Source organism: Eriocheir sinensis, chromosome 49, assembly GCF_024679095.1.
Source record: "Eriocheir sinensis breed Jianghai 21 chromosome 49, ASM2467909v1, whole genome shotgun sequence".
NCBI lineage: Eukaryota > Metazoa > Arthropoda > Malacostraca > Decapoda > Varunidae > Eriocheir > Eriocheir sinensis.
Genome location: NC_066557.1, coordinates 10,019,830 through 10,042,809, shown reverse-complemented (window position 1 = coordinate 10,042,809; position 22,980 = coordinate 10,019,830). Strand labels below are relative to the sequence as shown.

The 22,980-nt window shown below is 41.4% G+C and overlaps 1 protein-coding gene across 3 annotated transcripts in view; it reads right to left on the bottom strand.

Annotated features, from left to right (window-relative positions):
* Nucleotides 1-393: 393 nt before the first annotated feature.
* Nucleotides 394-22,980, bottom strand: part of LOC126981862 (putative helicase mov-10-B.1) — a 34,872-nt gene continuing 12,285 nt past the window's right edge. For all 3 annotated transcript variants that reach the window (XM_050833459.1, XM_050833457.1, XM_050833458.1), the window contains exons 2-23: nt 18,242-18,346; nt 17,816-17,868; nt 17,623-17,714; nt 17,091-17,200; nt 16,753-16,905; nt 15,878-15,999; nt 14,909-15,033; nt 14,252-14,392; nt 13,621-13,795; nt 12,427-12,569; nt 11,057-11,227; nt 10,564-10,711; nt 9,296-9,432; nt 8,726-8,848; nt 6,897-7,111; nt 6,249-6,409; nt 4,966-5,106; nt 3,742-3,849; nt 2,907-3,077; nt 2,321-2,397; nt 1,986-2,101; nt 394-1,407 (exon numbers count right to left, since the gene is read on the bottom strand). In XM_050833459.1, the coding sequence (XP_050689416.1) occupies nt 1,337-1,407; nt 1,986-2,101; nt 2,321-2,397; nt 2,907-3,077; nt 3,742-3,849; nt 4,966-5,106; nt 6,249-6,409; nt 6,897-7,111; nt 8,726-8,848; nt 9,296-9,432; nt 10,564-10,711; nt 11,057-11,227; nt 12,427-12,569; nt 13,621-13,795; nt 14,252-14,392; nt 14,909-15,033; nt 15,878-15,999; nt 16,753-16,905; nt 17,091-17,200; nt 17,623-17,714; nt 17,816-17,868; nt 18,242-18,245 (2,757 nt within the window). In that variant the 5' untranslated portion in view covers nt 18,246-18,346 and the 3' untranslated portion in view covers nt 394-1,336. The remainder of the gene's footprint in view (nt 1,408-1,985; nt 2,102-2,320; nt 2,398-2,906; nt 3,078-3,741; nt 3,850-4,965; nt 5,107-6,248; nt 6,410-6,896; nt 7,112-8,725; nt 8,849-9,295; nt 9,433-10,563; nt 10,712-11,056; nt 11,228-12,426; nt 12,570-13,620; nt 13,796-14,251; nt 14,393-14,908; nt 15,034-15,877; nt 16,000-16,752; nt 16,906-17,090; nt 17,201-17,622; nt 17,715-17,815; nt 17,869-18,241; nt 18,347-22,980) is intronic.

The window sequence follows — 22,980 nt, the reverse complement described above, 5'->3', positions numbered from 1 at the left end:
GTTTTGATGATGACGAAAAAGTGTTAATGAATGAAGAATGACTTTGATAGGAAGAGGAGAAGGAGAGGCAAGGGAGAGAAGGAGGAAAGATTAAGGAAAGGAAGAAGCATAAAGCATAGAGTAAATATCTAGACCAAAAATAAAAAAGAAAGACGAGGAAAGATGAAAAACTAAAACTCTACACAAAAAGACAACAAAAAAAGAAGAGCAATTATAACAAGATGAAAAATAAAGACCTAGAAAAATAAATATATAAAAAAAAGTAGAATTATAACAAGATGAAAAATAGACAGAACAGAAGGAAAGAACGTACATAGTTTTTACAAAGACAAAAACATATTAAAAAAATGGAGAGCGAGGAAAGAGAAAGCATTTGGTGTTTGTTAAGTGTCATTCAAGTTTGGTCCCTTTACTAACCCAACTCACAGCTACATTTTGTACATTACACTTTCCTTTTAAAAATACTTCACTCCGTTACAGGAAAAAGTGCATTAATTTCAGACGACATTCACAAACACACACACACACAAAAAAGGAATATCTGTCTTTGCATATGTAAAAAGAATGAGCATGCAAGATTTTGTTTACATCATCCATCTTTTGGTAACGGTTTTCACTACTTCACAGTGCCGAGATACAGATCAATGTTAGTTATTTAGCACCAAGTAACAATGTATCAGTTTCAAGGAGTTTCAAGAGCCAGGAATCAAAACAATGCCAAATAATGTGGTATAAAAATATATAAAAATGTCCTACACACACATACATAAACTCTCGAGGTACACGCAAAATAAATCATATATCTTAATCTTTGTTTTACCAGGAAAATCATCATAGGAATACCAAACCTTAACAGAAAATGGGTGACACGTAACTATTTTAAAGCCTCACTATTAGAACATCCTTATTTGTGTTGATGTTCCACTTTAAGAATGGCACCTCCCCTTAATCAATGACAGGCTCCTTCGTCCTTTCTCGTGGCAGACTGAACCAAAACTCGTACTTCTCTTTTCTTCCTTTCAATTCAGACGCAGCACAAGCAGGCAATCCGAGCAGGCAAGCAGGTAGCAGGGGTTATGTGTTTCTTCCTCCTGCTACTTCTGTTCTTTGCCTACTGTTTTCTGCCTGTTCTTTCTGTTGTTCTCTTCCTTCCAATTTCGACGCAACGGAAGCGGCTATTTGAGCAGGGAGGTAGAAGTGGTTATTTATTTGGTTCTTCCTTCTGCTACTTCTGCTGTTCTCTGCCTCTTGTTCTGCTGTCTGCCTCTCTTTGTCCATTGTGCTATGTCTGCTGCTGTTCTGTTGATCTGTCTGCTGTTTTCTGCTACGGTTGTTCTTAATGCTCCGCTCTCCACTCAGGTGCCTCAGCCATCTCCCGGGCACTCACCTCCATCCCCAACACAGGTCCTGCAAATTTGTGTTCATGGTGGAGACGGACCGAGGGAATAAAATAGATAAGATAGAGCAAGGAAAAGGAAACGTCTGCAAAAAACTGTACATGATGATGATACAAGCCAAAGGGATTAGTGACTTGGTTCATGTTATACTATTGAAGAAGAGGAAGAGTGAAGAGGAGGAGGAGGAGGAGGAGGAGGTAGAAAAGAAAAACAAAGCAATAGAAGAAAAAGGCAATCAAAGTAAATACCTAGACAAAGAAAATAAATAAAAACAGGAAGAGGTAGAAAAGAAAGACACAGAAGAAGAAAAAAGGAGATCAGGAGTAAATATCGACAAAAAATATAAAGAAAATCAAGAGGAAAGAGGAAAATTAAAACTATACACAAAGAGATGACAAAAAAAGTAGAACAATTAGAACAAAATGAAAAATAAAGACCAAGAAAAAAAAATATCTAAAAATAATAATAATAATAATAATAATAATAATAATAATAATAATAATAATAATAATCTAAAAAAAAAAAAAAAAAAAAAATTATAACAAGAAAAATAAGGAACCAGAAAAACAAATAAATCGAAAGACTCACGGAGATCCAGGTTATCAAATCTAGCAATGAGGTCATCCAGGTCAGCCGTCTGGGTGAAGGCATGGCCCCTGTAGCCGCCTTCCCCCTGGATATACCTCAGCAGCTCACCCCAGTGCCTGCAGAAGACACCCATCGTCATCATCCGTCACCCACCCACACACTCATCCACCTCTCACCCAACTCACACTCTTCCACCCATCATCAATCCATTCACTCATCCACCTCTCACCCAATTCACCCTCCTCCACCCATCATCAATCCATTCACTCATCCACCTCTCACCTAAAAAACAAAAAAGACAAAACACAAAAGTTGAATAACCTGTGAATACTTACTCGTCCAGGCTGAGGATCTCCGGGCAGCCCACCACGATGAGGAGAGCCTTGGCGCGGGTGATAGCCACGTTGAACCTCTGTGGCGGGTGGGAGAGGAGGAGGAGGAGGTGAGTTTGAGAGGAGGAGGAAGAAAGGGAAGAGGAGGAGGTTAAGGAAAGGAGGAACAAGTGATATTGAGAAAAGAAGAAGGAGGAGGATGTGTTTAAGGGTTGAAAGAGGAGGAGGTGGTAGAGGAAAATGGTTAGATAGATTGATGAAGAGGAAGAGGAGGGATAGAGGAGAATGAAGAGGAGGTGGATGATGAAACAAATTTTCTCTCTATCTTCTAACTTCTCTTCTCTTTTTCTTATATCCATGACAGATAACTTTCTTATATATTTAGACATGGTACATAAAAATCTCTCTCTCTCTCTCTCTCTCTCTCTCTCTCTCTCTCTCTCTAACTATAATGTATAAAGTGTTTCCGCTCATTACAAAATCCTTTAAAACTGTCCTTCGAAGTCTTCAACAGCTCCACTTGCTTTCTCTTTTTAGTAACTCCATCTCACTCTCTCTCTCTCTCTCTCTCTCTCTCTCTCTCTCTCACCTTGGGGTTGCGGAGGAAGCCAAGTTTGAAGATGTGGTCGTCGCTCATCTTGTCCTGTGAGGCGCGCACCGTGGAGATGATGATGACCAGCCGCTCGTCGCCCTGGAACTCCTCCGGCGAGCCCACCTTGATCTGCTCCGCCCCCCGAACCTTGCGCAGCTGTGCCCGGATCTGTGGGGAGGGGGGAAGTTAGGTTGTGCGTTCAGATGGAGTATAAGGTTGGTATTTTAAGACACCTTCGCTTCTCACATCAGTTATTTCTAAAGATCAAAGAGGGGATCATTCGGGTTCTAGTGAGTGTGTCTTTAGGTTCATGATACAGAAGAAGGGTCAAACCAGCACCGGGGTCATAAAACCACTCCTGGAAATGCCCGCAACTCCTATGAAAGCCTTGTCAAATATGTGTTCTTGGGTGAGATGTTTAGTGATATGACCCTAAGAGTTGGGTAAATAAAAAGATCACATTGCACAACACTTCCCAACATCACGACAACCATCCCACAGATATGTCAGCCCCTTGTTCCGTCCCCCTTTATTGCACTTAAGAATTTGCCTCTAAATGTTTCTATAATTTGTACATACAGTCATCCGTCAAATAGTAAGGTTTTCAATAGTTTGGTTTCGGTTTTATACGGATTGTCATCGAAGATCTTTTAGGGTTTTTAAATTTCCTGCGCGTCGGGGAAATTAAAAAATCCTTAAAAAAACTTCTATGAAAATCCACATAAAACCGAAACCAAACTATTGGAAACTGTACTATTTGAGGGATGACTGTATTTATATTATTATTATTACACACACACACACACACACACACACACACACATGCACGCACCTTCTCCACCTGTCTCCTGTAGGGCGTGATGACCCCCACGTCCTTGGCGGTCACCTTGGGCGCCTTGGAGTCCAGCAGCTTCTTCACCCAGGCCACCACCGTAGACACCTGCCCGGGAAAACGATGGAGGGGGTGTGAGGTGAGCCTGTCCATCGTTTTTGGTTTAGGGTGGACAGAAGAAGATGATGATGATGATGATGGTATGTGAAGATGATAAAGGAGAATAAGAATGTGAAGAAAGAGATAAAGACGAAACTGAGGAGGATCTGGCTTGATTTTCTTCTTTTTTCTACCACCGTCAACACCTACCGAGGATAACAAGAGGGGTGATGATGGCGAGGGTCTGCCTATCATTTGTTTTTTGCCTTTTTCTACTGTGGGAAGGGCGTGAAAAAGATGATAAATAAAGATGGAAAGGAAGAAGAGAGGAAGCTAGATGACAACAAAGACGCAAGGAGACGTAGATTTTTTTTTTTTTTTTACATCAAAGGAGGCAGCTCAAGGGCACAAAAAAAAATATAAAAAAAATAAATAAATAAAAAAAAAAAAAATTAAATAAATGAAAAAGCCCGCTACTCGCTGCTCCCAAAACAGAATCAAAAGAGGTGGCCGAAAGAGAGGTCAATTTCGGGATGTGTAAGTAAGAGATAGATGAAAAATATGATAAGGAAGAATGAGAAATACAAGGATGAAGAGGTGAGGGAGAAAGATGAAGAAAACAGTCACTTTTAACCCCTTGTCTGTGGATTTCCTACCAGAAGACATCACCAAGCTACAGGAATGGAACAAAAAGTGGCTGCTACAATTCAATGAAGAAAAATGTAAAGTCAATACAAACTAATACCACCTGGGAAACACTCCACTATCCACCACAGAGGCAGAGAAAGACCTGGGACTATATGGTTGGTATTTTAAGATCTTTTCGCTTCTCCCATCAACTATTTCTAAAGGTCAAAGAGGGGATCAATCGGGTTCTGATGAGTGTTTCTTTGGGTTCACGGTACAGAAGAAGAGTCAAACTACCACCAGGGTCATAAAACTACCCCTGGAAATGCCCAAAACGCCTACGAAAGCCTTGTCAAATATGTGTGTTTGGGCGACGAACTGTTTAGTAATATGGTCCTACGTTACCAGGCTACCAGTGAAGGTCAAATCCGTGACAATCGCAGCGGACAGGTTAATTTTCTATGCTGTTGTTAGAGTCTGTGTAGGCCTGTCTCTCACCTCCTGGGGGTTGAAGTAGCTGGGGCTGTTTCCTTCCCTCTCGTCCTTGCCCTTGACAGCGTGGAACACCATGGGAAAGTTTCTCTTGGGCAGGTGCTCCCAGTTGCAGAAGGAGTGAATCAGCATCTGGTCACCACACACCTGATAAACAAACACAGGTCAGACAGATAATAAGGTATGCAAAGTTAATTAGGTAAAGGTATATTTTTTTGGTGAACAGGTACATAGAGATTAATGAGGTAAATTCTGATATATTATTTGTTAAGCACATGGAAATACAAAAAAGGGAGGGTTTTTTATGGTATGGGGTATTGAAAGTTGAAGGAGAAGGGGGAGGAAGAGGAGGAGTTTTAAGGTGAGGAAGAAGAGAGTTGAGGAGAAGGTTTAGGGAGGTTTAGGGAAGAAAAGATTGAGGAGCAGGAGGAGGTAAGGAAGAAGAAAGCGGAGGAAAAAAGAGCTTTGGTAATGAAAAAAAATAAAGAGGAGGAAGAGGAGGAGTTTTAAGGTAAGGAAGAAGAGTTGAGGAAGAGGAGAATTAGGGAAGAAAAAATTGAGGAGGTGGAGCAGGAGGAGGTAAGGAAGAAGAAAGTGGAGGAGAAATCTTTGGTACTGAAATAAATAAATAAATAAATAAAGAGGAGGAAGAGGAGGATTAAGGTAAGGAAGAAGAGTTAAGGAGGAGGAGGAAAATTAGGGAAGAAAAAATTGAGGAGGTGGAGCAGGAGGAGGTAAGGAAGAAGAAAGTGGAGAGAGAGCTTTGGTACTGAAATAAATAAATAAATAAATAAATAAAATAAAGAGGAAGAGAAAAGGTTTTAAAATTGAGGGAAAGAAGTTGAGGAGGAGGAGGAGGAAAAAGTTTTGAGCTAAAGAAGAAAGTTAAAGAAAAGGAGTACGAGAAACAGGACCAAAAACAACACAAATAACAATGTAAACAATAAAATATAACCTTTCTTTTCCCCTTTTCCATACTTCATCACATAACAACACAACAGCAACACAAACAACAACCAAACACCTTCGTTCCCCCTGTCCTCACAACCTCACACCACAACCACCAACTTCTTCTTCGGCAGCATTATCAGCCCATTTCTATACGGGGTCACGGTTTTCGATGAGTCTCCTCCATCTAACCCTGTCCTCCGCCACTTCAAGGTCCAAGTTCATCTCCCTGCCGTCTGCCACAACCATCACCAATAATCCATCGTCAACAGTCAATCACCACAACCACCACTAATGATAACAACAGTAACATAACCTTCCCCTTCTCCCCGTGTCCTCACCTTGAGCTCTGAGTTGTAGAAGAAGTCATTGGGCACTTTGAGGATGGCCGGGTGGGAGCGATAGTTGTTGAGCAGCTTGGTCACCACCTTCGTGTTGAACCCCCGCCCCGGCTCAGGCTGGTACAGGTCCGCCTCCATCACACGCTCCAGGTATGACTTGTCTGAGGGGGAGGCGGTAGAGGTTAGTTGTGAGGCAGATGTAGAAAGAGATTGTAATAATAGAAATATAGCCAGTAATGGATAACACGAAGAGGAAATGAAAGGGAAGGGATGAATAAAAATGGGGCAAGTAGGTAGAGGATAGGGAGGATTGAAGGAAGGGAAGGATGATTGGAAAAAATAATGGAAATGACAAAACAATTAAAATACCACCACTACCACCCTAACCTAACCTAACCTAACCTCACCACCATCACCACCTTAACCTAACCTAACCAACATCACCACCACCTTACCCTAACCTAACCTAACCTAACCTAACCACCACCACCACCACCTTACCCTAACCTAACCTAACCTAACCACCATCACCACCACCTTACCCTAACCTAACCTAACCTCACCACCATCACCACCACCACTCCCCTAACCTAACCTAACCACCACCACCACCCTAACTTAACCTAACTCACCACCACCACTACCTACCGAGGCCATTGCTGTTGAAGAGCCTGTAGGATGAGAAGCACTGTGGGTTCCTGATGACGGGTCCCAGCTGGTGCGGGTCGCCGGTCAGCACCACCTGTGTGTCCCGCGTCGACAGGCCGGACAGCGCCACCACCGCCTCGGGCTCGGTGCTGTGGCCACTCTCGTCCAGGAAGATGTGGCTGAAGTGCGTCTTGGGGAAACCGGCCGTCACAAGTCTGGGGTGAGGGGAAAAATGGGTTGAGGACCTTTCTGTTAAATTGAGGCAGAGAAGATTGAGATGGTTTGGACATGTGAAAAGGGCAGAGGGGGGCGTGTTGAATGAGGTGGAGGAGTTGAGAGTTGAGGGACGACAAGCAGTGGGAAGGCCTAAGTGGAGCAGGTGAGCGGAAAAATGATAAATAAATGTGTTAATAATAAAAGGGAAAAAAAAAAGAAAGGGTAAACGAAGCAGAAGGAAAGAATAAGAAAGGCGAGTCTGGGGTGTCACAAAAATGGAAGGAGGGGAAAACAGTGAAGTCATGAATGAGTAATGGTAGAATAGAATAAAGAATTGAATAAGCGTCTCTCGGAAAAGCCGGCTATAATTAGTCTGGGGTGGCGGAACGATGGATGAAGGGAAAAACAGTTAAGTATTGAATGAGTAATGGTAGAATATATGTGATTGAATAAAGAATTGAATAAGTGTGTCTCGGAAAAGCCTGCCGAGGAAGGAAGGGAAAGGCCGATGGAGGAAGGTAAAATAGTGAAGTGATGAATGGTAGAATATATGCACTTGAATAAAGAACTGAATAAATGTCTCTCGGAAAAGCCGCCCATCACTAGTCTGGGGTGGCGCAACAATAGGAGGGAAAAATAGCGAAATACAGAATAGGTAAAGGTGAAATACATGTGACAGAATAAATATGATAAAATAAATGATAAAATAAGTGTATCTTGGCGTTTTTCCTCTTCCCTTCCCCTCTTCTTCTTTCCTTTACCTGCCTTCATCATCTCTGACCCTCTACCTCACTCAGCCCTCTTTTCCTCTTCCCTTCCTTTACCTCCCTCTTCCACCACCTCTGACCCTCTTCCTCACTCAGCCCCCTTTTCCTCTTCCCTCCACTTCTTCCCTTTCTTTACCTCCCTCTTCCACTACCTCTGACCCTCTACCTCACTCAGCCCCCTTTTCCTCTTCCCTCCACTTCTTCCCTTTCTTTACCTCCCTCTTCCACCACCTCTGACCCTCTACCTCACTCCCTGTTTCCTCTTCCCTCCACTTCTTCCCTTTCTTTACCTCCCTCTTCCACCACCTCTGACCCTCTTCCTCACTCAGCCCCCTTTTCCTCTTCCCTCCACTTCTTCCCTTTCTTTACCTCCCTCTTCCACTACCTCTGACCCTCTTCCTCACTAAGCCCCCTTTTCCTCTTCCCTCCACTTCTTCCCTTTCTTTACCTCCCTCTTCCACCACCTCTGACCTTCTACCTCACTCAGCCCCCTTTTCCTCTTCCCTCCACTTCTTCCCTTTCTTTACCTCCCTCTTCCACTACCTCTGACCCTCTACCTCACTCACCTCCTGTTTCCTCTTCCCTTCACCTTCCTCTTCCTATCTTCTTCACTCCCCCACAATCACCTTCCTCTTCCTATCTTCTTCACTCCCCCAAAATCACCTTTCTCTTCCTATCTTCTCATTCCTCTCTCCCTTTTAAACCTTTCCCCTTTCCACCACCTCTCTTCTTCACCTTTTCCCATCTTCTTCACTCCCCCCACAATCACCTTTCTCTTCCCATCTTCTTTACCACCCCCATCACCGCTTCTAACGCCCTCCCATCCACCCACCCCCCTCCACCCACCTGGCGGCGGTCACCATGGTGCAGACGAGGACCCGGTACTGGAGCAGCGCGTCCTCCTTGGGGTAGATGATCTGGGTACCCGACACGTTGGAGATGCCCTTCAGCGGTTCGGGGATGGTGGACCTGACGGGGGGGTAGGGTAGGTTAGGTTAGGTTAGGTTAGGTTAGTTTTCTTTTTTTTTTTTTTTCCCAGCAAAGGAGACAGCTCAAGGGCAACAAAGTGTGTGTGTGTGTGTGTGTGTGTGTGTGTGTGTGGGGGGAAGCCCACTACTCACCACTCCCCAAAATTAGGTCAGGTACAGTCACATAAGCTTAGGTCATCTCAGGTCAGGTTCCATCACATCAGGGAAGGTTAGGTCACAGGTCAGGTTAGTTTAGGTCACATCAGGTCAGGTTCCATCACATTAGGGCAGGTCAGGCCACAGGTAATATTGTTAGGTTAGGATAGTTTAGCTCACATTAGGACAGGTTAGGTCACAGGTAATATTGTCAGGTTAGGATAGTTTAGCTCACACTGTCAGGTTAGGTCACAGGTAATATTGTCAGGTCACATCAGGTCAGGTCACTCACACAAGCCTGGAGTTAGCGTGCATCCGGTATATCTGCTGGCGGGACACATGCTCCAGCAGGCGGATGGCGATGAGGTCCGCTGCGGAGTTGGAGGGCGTGCAGGCCAGGACGCAGCTCTGAGGGTGGAGCTTGATAACCTGCGGGAGGGGGAAAAATAAAAATAAATAAAGATGAGCAAAATAAATAAATAAAGATGAGCAAAATAAATAAATAAAGATGAGCAAAATAAATAAATAAAGATGAGCAAAATAAATAAATAAAGATGAGCAAAATAAATAAATAAAGATGAGCCAAATAAATAAATAAAGATGAGCCAAATAAATAAATAAAGATGAGCAAAATAAATAAATAAAGATGAGCAAAATAAATAAATAAAGATGAGCAAAATAAATAAATAAAGATGAGCAAAATAAATAAATAAAGATGAGCAAAATAAATAAATAAAGATGAGCAAAATAAATAAATAAAGATGAACAAAATAAATAAATAAAGATGAACAAAATAAATAAATAAAGATGAGCAAAATAAATAAATAAAGATGAACAAAATAAATAAATAAAGATGAACAAAATAAATAAATAAAGATGAGCAAAATAAATAAATAAAGATGAACAAAATAAATAAATAAAGATGAGCAAAATAAATAAATAGAGATGAACAAAATAAATAAATAAAGATGAGCCAAATAAATAAATAAAGATGAGCCAAATAAATAAATAAAGATGAGCCAAATAAATAAATAAAGATGAGCAAAATAAATAAATATCCTGACTCTTTTTCTTAATTTTCCCTCTTCTTTCATTTAGCATCATTTTATTTGCTATTTCACTCATTCGTTATTGCGCTTTTGTAATCTTTTCGTCAAGCCATTCACTTAATACTCCTCGTTTATCTTCCTTTTTTTCAGTCCCTATTCATACCCCCCTCTCTCTTACACCACCACCCTAACCTAACCTAACCCACCACCACCACCCTAACCTAACCTAACCCACCACCACCACCCTAACCTAACCTAACCCACCACCACCACCCGAAACTAACCACCACCTTACCCTAACCTAACCTAACCTAACCACCCCACACACACACACACACAAACAGATAGATATGAATGCTTTACTAACCTCTAATACACAAGTTCTATACAACACATCAATACGATTCTCCACATTTAACTCAATTTACATTCCAAAAGAAAATACTGACCATTCGATTCATGTAACATTAAGGATACCCTATACAACACCCCCACACCCGTCCCTACACACCTGCTTGATGGCCTCGACGATGGTGACAGTCTTGCCAGTGCCGGGAGGGCCAAACACGACGTAGGGGGCCGGCCGCGATGTTCCCGACACGATGTTTCTTACGGCCAACATCTGCTCGGGGTTGTGGTCCAGCTTACGGTTGAATGGCCTGGGGAGATGAGGTGTGCGTGAGGGAGGATGTGCAAGGGTGACTGGGTGTGTGAGTGCGTCAGGAAGTGAGGGAGAGTATGTAAAGATGAATGAGTTAGAGGATGATGAGAGTGAGTGAGCGAGTTAGTGAGCATGAGTGTGAGTGGGTGGAGAGATGTAGACAAGGAAATAAAGGATAAGTGAGTAAAAGGGTGAGTGAGTGAGTGAGTGAGTGAGGGTGGGAGGGAGGAATTGTGTGAGTGAGAGGGTGGGGAAATACAGATACGGAGACGGGACCATACGAGCTTAAGGCCAGGCCCTGTAAAACCACAACTAGGTAAATACACATACACTCATTACTCACACAATGCTCCGTACAGAGGTCTCCGCCAGGGGGGGGAGGACGGGGAAGGTGAGGTGGGTGAGCTGGTTCTGGCCGCTCATCTCCAGGGCGCGGTGGCTCACTTTCAGCGGGTGGCGGTTGAACTCGAAGCTCACGTTCACTTTCATGTTGTCGATGAAAGTTTCCATGAACCTGACGGGGGAACGGAGGAAGGGACGTGAGGAATGAATAGTGGAGACCAGAGATGGAAAAACGTTGCATGAGAAGGGAAGTTAAGCAAAGTTGAAAGTGGACAAGATAAGTGATGTATGGAGGGAATGGGAGATGGAAAAGTGTCGAGGGGAAAAGAACCGAAGAATATGAAAGATGGAAGTGATGTCTAGGAAGAGAGAAAACCCGAGAGAGATAACAAGAAAAGGAAGTTGAGGATAAACGAAACTGGACAACAAGGTCAGCGATGTATAGAGAAAATAAGAGATGGAAAAGTGTCGAGGGGAAGAGAACCAAAGGACATGAAAGACAGAAGTGTTGTCTGGGAAGAGCGAAAACCCGAGAGATAACAAGAAAAGGAAGTTAATTATAAACGAAACTGGACAACAAGGTCAGTAATGTATAAAAGGAATGAGGGATGGAAAAGTGTCGAGGGGAAAAGAACCAAAGGACATGAAAGACAGAAGTGTTGTCTGGGAAGAGCGAAAACCAGAGCAAGACAACAAGAAAAGGAAGTTAAGTATAGACAAAACTGGACAAGGTGAGCGATGTATGGAGAAAATGGGAGATGGAAAAGTGTCGAGGGGAAAAGAACCAAAGGACATGAAAGACAGAAGTGTTGTCTGGGAAGCAAGAAAACCAGAACGAGACAAGAGAAATGGAGACAGAGAGAGAACCAAAGTAAATCAGTAAGAGAGAACGAATGAGAGAAAAAAGACACAGAGAGATAACCAGAAAAAAAGGATATAAAACAGGGTAGGAGAGAGACATGGAGACAGAGGAAGATAGAGGTAGATAAGTGAGAGAACCTAAGTAAATCAATAATAAAGAATGAGAGAAACCTAACCTAACCTTCCCACCCTAACCTAACCTAACCTAACCCAACATAACCTAACCTAGTGTAACCCCACCTAACCCAATATAGCCTAACCTAACCTAACCTTCCCAACCTGACCCAACCTAACCTAACCTAGCCCAACCTAACCTAACCTAGAATAACCCCACCTAACCCAATATAGCCTAACCTAACCTAACCTTCCCAACCCAACCCGACCTGACCTAACCCAACCTAACCTAACCTAACCTAATGCAACCTAACCTAGTGTAACCCCACCTAACCCAATATAGCCTAACCTAACCTAACCTTCCCAACCTAACCTAACCTAACCTAACCCACTTACTCATCCCCGAAGGCCAAGTACAGGCTGGTGTCCTGGACCTGATGCACCACTCCCGCGAACACCGGCCTCTTCCGTCCCTTGTGCGTCACGAGAACGTTGTCGCCGCGAAGCACAGATGGACGGTTCTCAGCCAGCCCGGGAACCTGTATGGGGGAGACGTGGGTGGTGATGAAATGGTGAAGCAGTAGTGGTGGTGAGGTGATGAGTGTAGTGGTGGTGGTGTGTGTGTGTGTTGCAGTGGTGGTGAGGTGAGTTAAGTGGTGGTGAGGTGATGAGTTTAGTGGTGGTGGTGGTGGGATGTGTGATGAAATGAATCTGACTAACCTCCTTTGTGGTCATGGTAACACATCCTCACACACCCTTTTATACACTCTATCACACCCTCCCACACCCACTCACCAAAAGCCTCTGAGAAAAGAAACACTAACACACACACACACAGAACACACCCTTCCACACACATTAACATCCTCACACACTCACCAAAAGCCTCTGAGAAAAGAAACACTAACACACACACACACACAGAACACACCCTTCCACACGCACATTAACATCCTCACCCACTCACCAAAAGCCTGAGAAAAGAAACACTAAAACACACACACACACAGAGAACACACCCTTCCACACACACATTAACATCCTCACACACCCTCCCACACCCACTCACCAAAAGCCTCTGAGAAAAGAAACACTAACACACACACACACACACAGAACACACCCTTCCACACGCACATTAACATCCTCACACACCCTCCCACACCCACTCACCAAAAGCCTCTGAGAAAAGAAACCCAAACACACACACACACACAGAACACACCCTTCCACACGCACATTAACATCCTCACACACCCTCCCTCACACACTCACCAAAGGCCCCTGAGAAAAGAAACCCAAACACACACACACAAACACACCCTTCCACACACACATTAACATCCTCACACACCCTCCAAAAGCCTCTGAGAAAAGAAACCCACACACACACACACAAACACACCCTTCCACACACACATTAACATCCTCACACACCCTCCAAAAGCCTCTGAGAAAAGAAACCCAAACACACACACACAAACACACCTTTCCACACACTTAACACATCCTCAAACACACCCTTCCATACATAATAACACAACCTCACACCCTTGTACACACACTTATTGTATCCCCGCACCCACTCACCCTAAGCTCCACGCACTCATTGGCCGAGTATTGCTGCATGGGGACCCTCTTCAGCACTGCGTCCTCCATGGAGTAGAAGCGGATGTCCAGCTCCATCTGCATCTCCTCGATCCACAGCAGCGTCTGGAACCACTGGCGGTAATTGTGCGGCTTAAGACCCTCCTGCATCATCACCCTGGGAGACGACGGAAAATAAATAAATAAAATAAGTGAAAAAAATAGAGGTGGTAAAAAGTATAAATAAATAAATGAATGAATGAAAAAATAGATGTAAAAAAAAGTGAATAAATGAAAAAATAAATGGAAAAATAAAGGTAAAATAAATAAATAATTACATAAATGAAAACTAAAGGAGGTAAATAAATTAATGAAAAAAATAAAGGTGGTGAAAAAATATAAATTAAATAAATGAATGAAAAAACAAAGGTAAAAAAAAAAAAAAAAAAAAAAAAAATTAAGGACAAAAAAATAAAAATGAAAAAAATGAGGTAAAAAAAAAAATGAAAAAAAAAATGCAAAGGGAAAGAAAGAAGAAAGGAAACAGGGAAGGAGAATTTCATCAAGTAATAGAAATTCAACCAAAAATTCAATACAACAAAGTGAGGGTATCCCAAACTTGACGGCCACTCACTGTAGCTTGGTGGCCTCGGCGACAAGCTCCGTGGTCACTTTGTTGGGGTTGAAGTTCTTGCGCGCGATGTTCTGCAGGTTACGGCTGTACGGGTATTGCTTCAGCCGCACCATCTTGCTCAGGTTGCTCGGAGGCGACTGACTGTGGGGGAGGAGGGGAGGGGGAAATGCGTAATGGGTGTTATTCTGGATTTTTTGTTTTTTGTTTTGTTTTGATAAGCTATTAGTATTTGTGCAATCTGATCTCTTGTTTACTTTTCCTCTCCATTCTTCCTTCTTTCCTTCCTTCCCTCCCCTCCCGTTCTTTCTTTCTCTCCTTCTTCTCTCATCCTTCCTCCTGCACTCTCTTCATTTCCCTTCTTCCTTTCTCTTTCCTTCCTTCCCTCCCCTTCCGTTCTTTCTTCCTCTCCTTCTTCTCTCATCCTTCCTCCTACACTCTCTTTGTTTCCTTTCTTCCTTTCCTCCCTCCCTTTCTCTTTCCTTCCTTCTCTTTTTCCATTCTCCCTGTCCCCCTTTCTTCCTCTCTCTCCCTCCCTTTCTTTTTCCTTTCTTCCACCCCTTTCCCCATCCTTCCTGTGTCCTTTCTTTCTTCCTCTCCCTCTTCTCCTCTCAACCTTCCTTTCTCCTACCCCGCCCCGCCATGCCGCCCCGTACTCACTCTTTCAGGGGCTTGCCGGGGATGATGTTCTCGGGGCTGATGAACAGGTTGGGACCAGCCACGGGGCGCTCGAACACACTGGTCGGGGCGCTATCCTCTGCCACCTGGTCCTGTACTTGAACTTGCTGCAACAGAGGGATGGTGGTTAACTCATCATCCACGCCTCATTTTTATTTACAAGAACCGGACAAAGTTAAATGTGATCTCGGTTTTCCCTTAACCCGGTAGCAGCGACGGGCCAAATTTGTGGCTTTACCGTGTAGCAGCGACGGGCCAAATTTGTGGCTTTACCGTGTAGCAGCGATGGGCCAAATTTGTGGCTTTACTGTGTAGCAGCGACGGGCAAAATTTGTGGCTTTACTGTGTAGCAGCGACGGGCCAAATTTGTGGCTTTACTGTGTAGCAGCGACGGGCCAAATTTGTGGCTTTACCGTGTAGCAGCGACGGGCCAAATTTGTGGCTTTACCGTGTAGCAGCGACGGGCCAAATTTGTGCCATGAAATAAACCCCCCAAATAGATGATACATAAACTGATCACAAATGCTTTGAAATATATTATGAAATGGTTTGTGTGAGTGATGATTTTTTCTCACTTTTCTCGCTTAGAGGGACCATTAAGAAACACGATCCCCGCAGCTACCGGGTTAATGGTACTATGCAAGAGTTAATGACTACCACCTTGTTACCATCAGACATCACAGAGCAAGTACAATACAGGAATGAATGGTTAGGCGTGAATGACACTCCACCTGTTATGCATCCAGACACTTAACTTAGATGGCTATTAATGGAGATCTGTGGAATGTTAAGAGACAATCAATGGTGAGGAATGAGTGAGGGAGAACCATTAGACAGACCAGGGAAATACACACACACACACACACACACAGGGTTAAAAATACACACACAAAACAAATAAATAAATATAAAAAGGTGTTAATACAAGAACAACACATCTGCTGTACTCACCACCGTCCTGATGATGAAGAAGAGCTCATCGGAGGTCTCGGTCTTGAACTGGAAGGCGATGGGCACCTGCTCCACACCGAGGTTCCGAGCGCTCGTTTGGCACTCCACCAAGTACTCCACACCTGCCCAGACACACAGGTAAGTACAGGTATGGCGAGGGTGAGGTGAGGAAGATGAGGTGATGGATTTTTTTTTTTTTTTTTTTTTTTTTTAAAGTTGATAAGCCTATTAGTTCAGGTGATGTTATTAGGAAAATCTATTAATTGAGAACATAAATAAAGCCTGTAGGTTGTCAATGCAATTATGATGAGTCCAAAAAAATGAAAGAACAAAAGTAAATCAAGCAAAAAGAAAACAAAAGAAGGTAAATCTGTAATTCAGTCCTTACATAAATAAACAAGCAAATAAATAAAGATATATACACAAAACACTTATTATGGAGATAGAGAACGTAGGTAAGGGAAGGAAACGAGGGAAGGGAGCAAGGGGGAGAGAAGGGAAGGGAGAGAAGGGAAGGGAGGGAGAGAGAAGGGAAGGGAGGAAAGAAAGGAGGGCAAGGGAGGGAGAGAGAGAGAAGGAAAGGGAGGGTGAGGGAGGGAGAGAGAAGGGAAGGGAGGGAAGAAGGGAGGGTGAGGGAGGGAGAGAAAAAGGGAGGGCAAGAGGGAGAGAGGGAAAAGAAGCAAGGGGAAGGAGGGAAGGAGAGCAAGGAATTAATATTCATAAAAAATTAACATGCAAGCAGATAAATAAACAAGCAAATCAATGAATAAATAAACACAAAACAATCCCGTACCCTCTCATGAAAGGTAAATACACATACAAATCACTCACACACACACACACACACACACACACACACACACACACACACTCACCTCCGAGCACTCTGACGTATCGCTCGCCGCGGCACACCCCATAGTTGTCGCTGATGGTGACGGAGGGACAGGCATGCAGGGCCTCGATCTGCCGCAGGATGACCGGGTCGCGGCTTGTGTTCTTCACCATCAGCTGGAAGAACTTCTGACCACCTGCGGGAGATGGGGAAATATAGTTAGTAAATATAGAGGCAGACACACACAAGGCAGGTAAGAAACATCCAATACTTTACACTTAAGCTGAATAAAAACAGATATTGAGACAGGATAACTAACTCAAATCCTGCATACAACAACTATTATATACACACACACACACACACACACAGTACACTCGCCTGGCCTCAGAGACACCGCCACGAAGCCCGTTTGGTAGTCTGTGGTGATGCCGTCCAGGTTCCCCTTCGCGGTCACCTCCACGCCATTCTTGTTCTGGGCCAGCAAGATTCTGAGGGGGGAGAAATGATCATGAATGTTAGGTTGGTACTGTGAGATCCTTCCGCCCTTCACATCAGCTATTTCCAACGGCCGAAACGGAGATTGGCCAGGTTCTAATGAGTGTTTTTTTTACTTCCATGGTACAGAAGGACGGTCACATTATCAGAAGGATCTTAACCCGGTAGCAGCAATGGGGCAAATTTGTGGCTTTACCGTGTGTACCAGTGATGGGCCAAATTTTTGCCGATATAAACCCCAAAATTGATGATGCATAAACTGGTCACAAATGCGTTGATATATATTACGATATGGTTTGTGTAAGTGATGATTTTTTTATTATTTTTCTCGCTCAGAGGAGCCTTTAAGAAACGTGATCCCTGCGGCTACCAGGTTAAAATGCACATCCCCTCCTGTTCCCCCTTGTCCACCCACCTGTTGCTGTTGTACCAGTGTTTCAGCCATTTCACCCTGTGCTGCGCCAGTGACTTGTGTTCCTCAAATTGATCCCTCGTCAGGCCAGTCACCTGCAACACACGGAACACACAGGTAAAGACACATTCAAGGGTTACTCTTCCGATATAATTTGGCTACTCAAGACAAGGCGAAGCTTATTAGCGTGGCTTACCTTGCACAGCGGACAGCCAAAGGCGCCCTGTTCCTCCTCTGCGTTGGCGCCCACTGCAAGGAGAGGACACGAAGGTAAAACAGATAAAATAGGAAAAAGAAATGCAAAAACACGTAAACATATAATTGGTCTGTATTTAGAGGAAGTTTAAGTGTGGAGGAAATTATACAGCAAGGGAAACAATGAGACCTATTACTGGTTAAGATAGTAAAATGAGGAAGAAAATGAATAATAATAATAATGAGAAAGATTTATATATTTAACTCAGAGATAGACAAAAAAACAAGAAAAAGAAAATATGCCAAAAATACCAAAAATAAATGAGAAAAAGAAAATGAAAAAATAGAAAAATGCATACAAGTCTTATTTCTCTCTCTCTCTCTCTCTCTCTCTCTCTCTCTCTCTCTCTCTCTCTTATTCACTTACCCATGATGTTGTTGTTGTTGTTGTTATTCTTCTTTGCTCTTGTTGTTGTTGTTGTTCACTCCCTTCCTTGTCCTCTCTCTCTCTATCCACTCCCTTTATTATGCTCTGAAAACAAATAAAACAAATAAATAAATAAAACATCTATACTTAAATACAAAGGTTGATTGTAAAGTACATAAAAGGAGTTATATTAATTATTATTATTATTATTATTATTATTATTATTATTATTATTATTATTATTATTATTATTATTATTATCACCCTTTTAGATGTAAGAAATTATATAAAAGTTCGATTCTAAAGTAAATGAAGACTAATAATGAGAGAGAGAGAGAGAGAGAGAGAGAGAGAGAGAGAGAGAGAGAGAGAGAGAGAGAGAGAGAGAGAGAGAGCAAACGTTTTTCATGGACTAAGAACAAAGAACATCATGGAAGAGGCGGAAAAAGAAGGAGGAGGAGGAGGAGGAGGAGGAGGAGGAGGAGAAGGAAGAAGAAGAGGAGGACGAGGAAGAAGGGAAATCATTTGGAGTTCCCGCTGCGGACAATGACGTCACACACACACACACACACACACACACACACACACACAGCACTGCCAGACGCAAGACCAGACTCCAACTTGTGCAATTCATGTATTTCCTCTTCCTATCATTTCCTCCTCTCATTATAACTTCTATGCATGTAAACTTGAGCCACATGATAATAGAGTTCTGGTTTTTCCATTACATAGCTTTCGAAATTGGTGAAAGTATGTATAATGTATGGAAGTATGAATATTTATGTATAATGTATATTGCTGTGGAAGGAAAGATTATAGACAGTTATTGATGTTTTTTTTCCTTGTATGCATTGATGTTTGAGGTTTCTAAGTTTGAAGTTGGTAAGGAAATGATGTTAGAGGTGGAAGAGTTAATTAAGGGAGGGATATAAGCTGAGGAAGGAAAGATTATAGACAGTTATTGATGTTTTTTTCCTTGTATGCATTGATGTTTGAGGTTTCTTAGTTTGAAGTTGGTAAGGAAATGATGTTAGAGGTGGAAGAGTTAATTAAGGGAGGGATATAATGCTAAGGAAGGAAAGATTATAGACAGTTATTGATGTTTTTTTTCCTTGTATGCATTGATGTTTGAGGTTTCTTAGTTTGAAGTTGGTAAGGAAATGATGTTAGAGGTGGAAGAGTTAATTAAGGGAGGGATATAATGCTAAATAAGGAAAGATTATAGACAGTTATTGATGTTTTTTATCCTTGTATGCATTGATGTTTGAGGTTTCTAAGTTTGAAGTTGGTAAGGAAATGATAGAGGTGGAAGAGATAATTAATGGAGGGATATAAAGCTGAGGAAGGAAAGATTATAGACAGTTATTGATGTTTTTTCTCCTTGTATGCATTGATGTTTGAGGTTTCTTAGTCTGAAGTTGGTAAGGAAATGATGTGAGAGTTTTGGTATTCCACGATTCATCTTACGAAATAGGAAAAAAATAGTTAAAAAAATAAATGTTTACTTTGCATTCTTATTAAAATTTGAGGCTTCTTAGTTTGAAGTTAGTAAAGAAATAGTGATAGACGAAACAGAGGTGAAAATTGAGATAAGAAATAATAGAGAAAAGAATATGGAATCTATTTTTATTTATTATTCTTTATTTACTCACTAGTATTTGAGTTTTCTTAGAAGTTAGTAAACAAATTATTCTAAGACTAAATAAGCGAAAATTGAGGTAAGAATTGAACGAAGGAAAAAATATATATATGACCACCTTTTTTTTTTTTATATATGTTCACTAATTCTAACGTTTTTCTTAGTTGTCTTTGTTGGTACTGAACGTTTTTGACCCCATGACAACAGGAGGGAAGGCAACTCATGGATCCGCCTTTAGTGAAAAAAAAATATGATAAGTGTAATCTTTCTTATCTCGGCTGTGACCTCTCTCTCTCTCTCTCTCTCTCTCTCTCTCTCTCTCTCTCTCTCTCTCTACTGATCCTTCCTCGTCCGGTGTGAAGGCCAACTAAATAATAATAATAATAATAATAATAATAATAATAATAATAATAATAATAATAATAATAAGTAGAAGAGAAGGAAGAAGAGGAAGAAAAGTTTGATATCACTGAGGCATATAAAAAAATAATAAGGAAAAAAAAATAAGAAGAAAAAAGTAAAATACATAGAAAAATAAAGAAAAAAAACGATAAAACTACTGAAATACATAAAAAAGAAAGAAAAAAACCGTAATAAAGAACGCATAATAAAACACAATAAAAAACTAAAATGAAACCACAAAAATAAAGAAAAAATAAAGAAAACAAAACTACTGAAATACATAAAAAATAAATAAAAAAATAAAAACACGTAATAAAGAACGCATAATAAAACACATAATAAAGATAAAATAAATAAAATGAAACTAAATACATAAAAAAATAAAGAAAGAAAACAAAGATGAAACTACAACAGGATAAGAACCACAAAATGACTCTCATTAATCTATTTTCTTCTTTTTATTTTCCTCTCTCTGTTTAGCTTAGTCACCGCTGCATGTTTTTTTTCTTTTTTTTTTTCTTCCTGGTCTTGAGTTGTCTTAAATTCCTCTCTCTCTCTCTCTCTCTCTCTCTCTCTCTCTCTCTCTCTCTCTCTCATTTCCTCTCTTCACTAATCTTGTTTTTGTTGTTTCCTCTTCCGTCTTTTCTTTCTATTGTTATGTTTTGATAAAGCTTAACAATATTCTCTCTCTCTCTCTCTCTCTCTCTCTCTCTCTCTCTCTCTCCATCATCTCTTTCATCTCTTCTTTCTCTTATTCCTTTTCTTTTTTCTCATCGTTCTTTCACCATCTCTCTCTCTCTCTCTCTCTCTCTCTCTCTCTCTCTCTCTCTCTCTGCACAGTTTCCCTTGATCTTCCACACACACAAAACTAAAATCATATCACCCAAACCACAACTAATTCTTTCGGCTTAGGAACAAAGCTTATAATAGGAAAGCTTACCTAATATCTTCACAAAAACGGACCATTACGAGATAAGGTGACTAATTATAAGGGAGAGGGGGAGGGGGAGGAGGAGGAGGGAGGCATAGTATAAAAGATAAGGGCTTTCAAATATCTATGACAACACGGGGTTATATTATGTGGAGATAGATAAAATAGTTTAGATTACATGAGATAAAACAAGATACATAATTAATTCTTAACAAATATAATAACGACAAGTGAAGAATAACATACTGAATATAAATGAAAGTGAAGATAACGTGAAAAATAGCTGATAACTGATTCTAAACACATATATTAACAAATAAGTGAAAAATGAGATAATTGATTCTATGCATGCTACGAGTGGAATCATGTATGAATGTAAGCTGAGGGATAATTGTGATAAGTATGATGCTTGGGAAATGATTGATTGATTGTTTATTGTTGCAGGTAAACAAGGGAGAAGGGAGGAACATGCCATCCCAACCCCCGGGCAGGACAGAGTGTATTGAGGCAAGTTTGTAGTTACCAGAAATACCAGACAGTAACACGTATACGAGAGAGAGAGAGAGAGAGAGAGAGAGAGAGAGAGAGAGAGAGAGAGAGAGAGAGAGAGAGCAATGAATGGTGAAACAGAACGAAAGAAGTAAAGAAGAGGAATAAGAGAAAAGGAGATGAAAGGAATGATGGAAAGAAAAAGAAGGAAATAACACGAACGAGAGAGAGAGAGAGAGAGAGAGAGAGAGAGAGAGAGAGAGAGAGAGAGAGAGAGAGAGAGCAATGGTGAAACTGAACGAAAGAAGAAGAGGAATAAGAGAATAAATGGAATAAATAATGTAAAGAAAAAAAAAAGGAAATAACACGAACAAGTGAGAGAGAGAGAGAGAGAGAGAGAGAGAGAGAGAGAGAGAGAGAGAGAGAGAGAGAGAAAACAATGCATGATCAATGAAATCCATGACCATATCGATACATTACAGATTTGTCTTTTCAGCGTAACTGTGGAATACCGAAGGAAAGTCTCTCTCTCTCTCTCTCTCTCTCTCTCTCTCTCTCTCTGGTAACTGTTTGAAGGTATTTTTCTTATTTGCTTATATTTCCCTTCATTTTTTTCCTTTCTCTCTTTCCCTTCCTTTTCTCCTTTCCTTTTTTTCCCCATCCGTCTCTTCTTTCTTAACTGTTTGCAGGTAATTTTTTCTCTTATTTGCTTATATTTTCTTTCCTTTTTTTTCTTTCTCTCTTTCCCTTCCTTTTCTCCTTTCCTTTTTTTCCCCATCCGTGTATTTTCTTAATTGTTTGCAGGTAATTTTTTCTCTTATTTGCTTATATTTTCTTTCATTTTTTTTCTTTCTCTCTTCTTCCCTTCCTTTTCTCCTTTCCCTTTTTTCCCCATCCGTGTATTCTTTCTTAACTGTTTGCAGGTAATTTTTTCTCTTATTTGCTTTTATAATTTTCTTTCTCTCCTTCCCTTTCCTTCCCTCTTTTCCCATCCGTCTCTTCTTTCCTTCTTTCTCCATTTCTTTCTCTTCCTTTGAACCACCACCACCAGTCAGACAATTAGTCAGTATATCCCAAACACATATTTATACAAAGGCAGTATGTCTATATCTTATCTTCCCTCTACACTATCATTATCGCCAGCCACCACCAGGCACATGTAAACACAGCATACACAAATACAGAGGCAGTATACATGTATCTTCCTTGTAATCTTCCGGTCGTTAGCTATCAATAATTCAACGTTGCCAGATTATCGTACTCAGCCTCATATTTGCT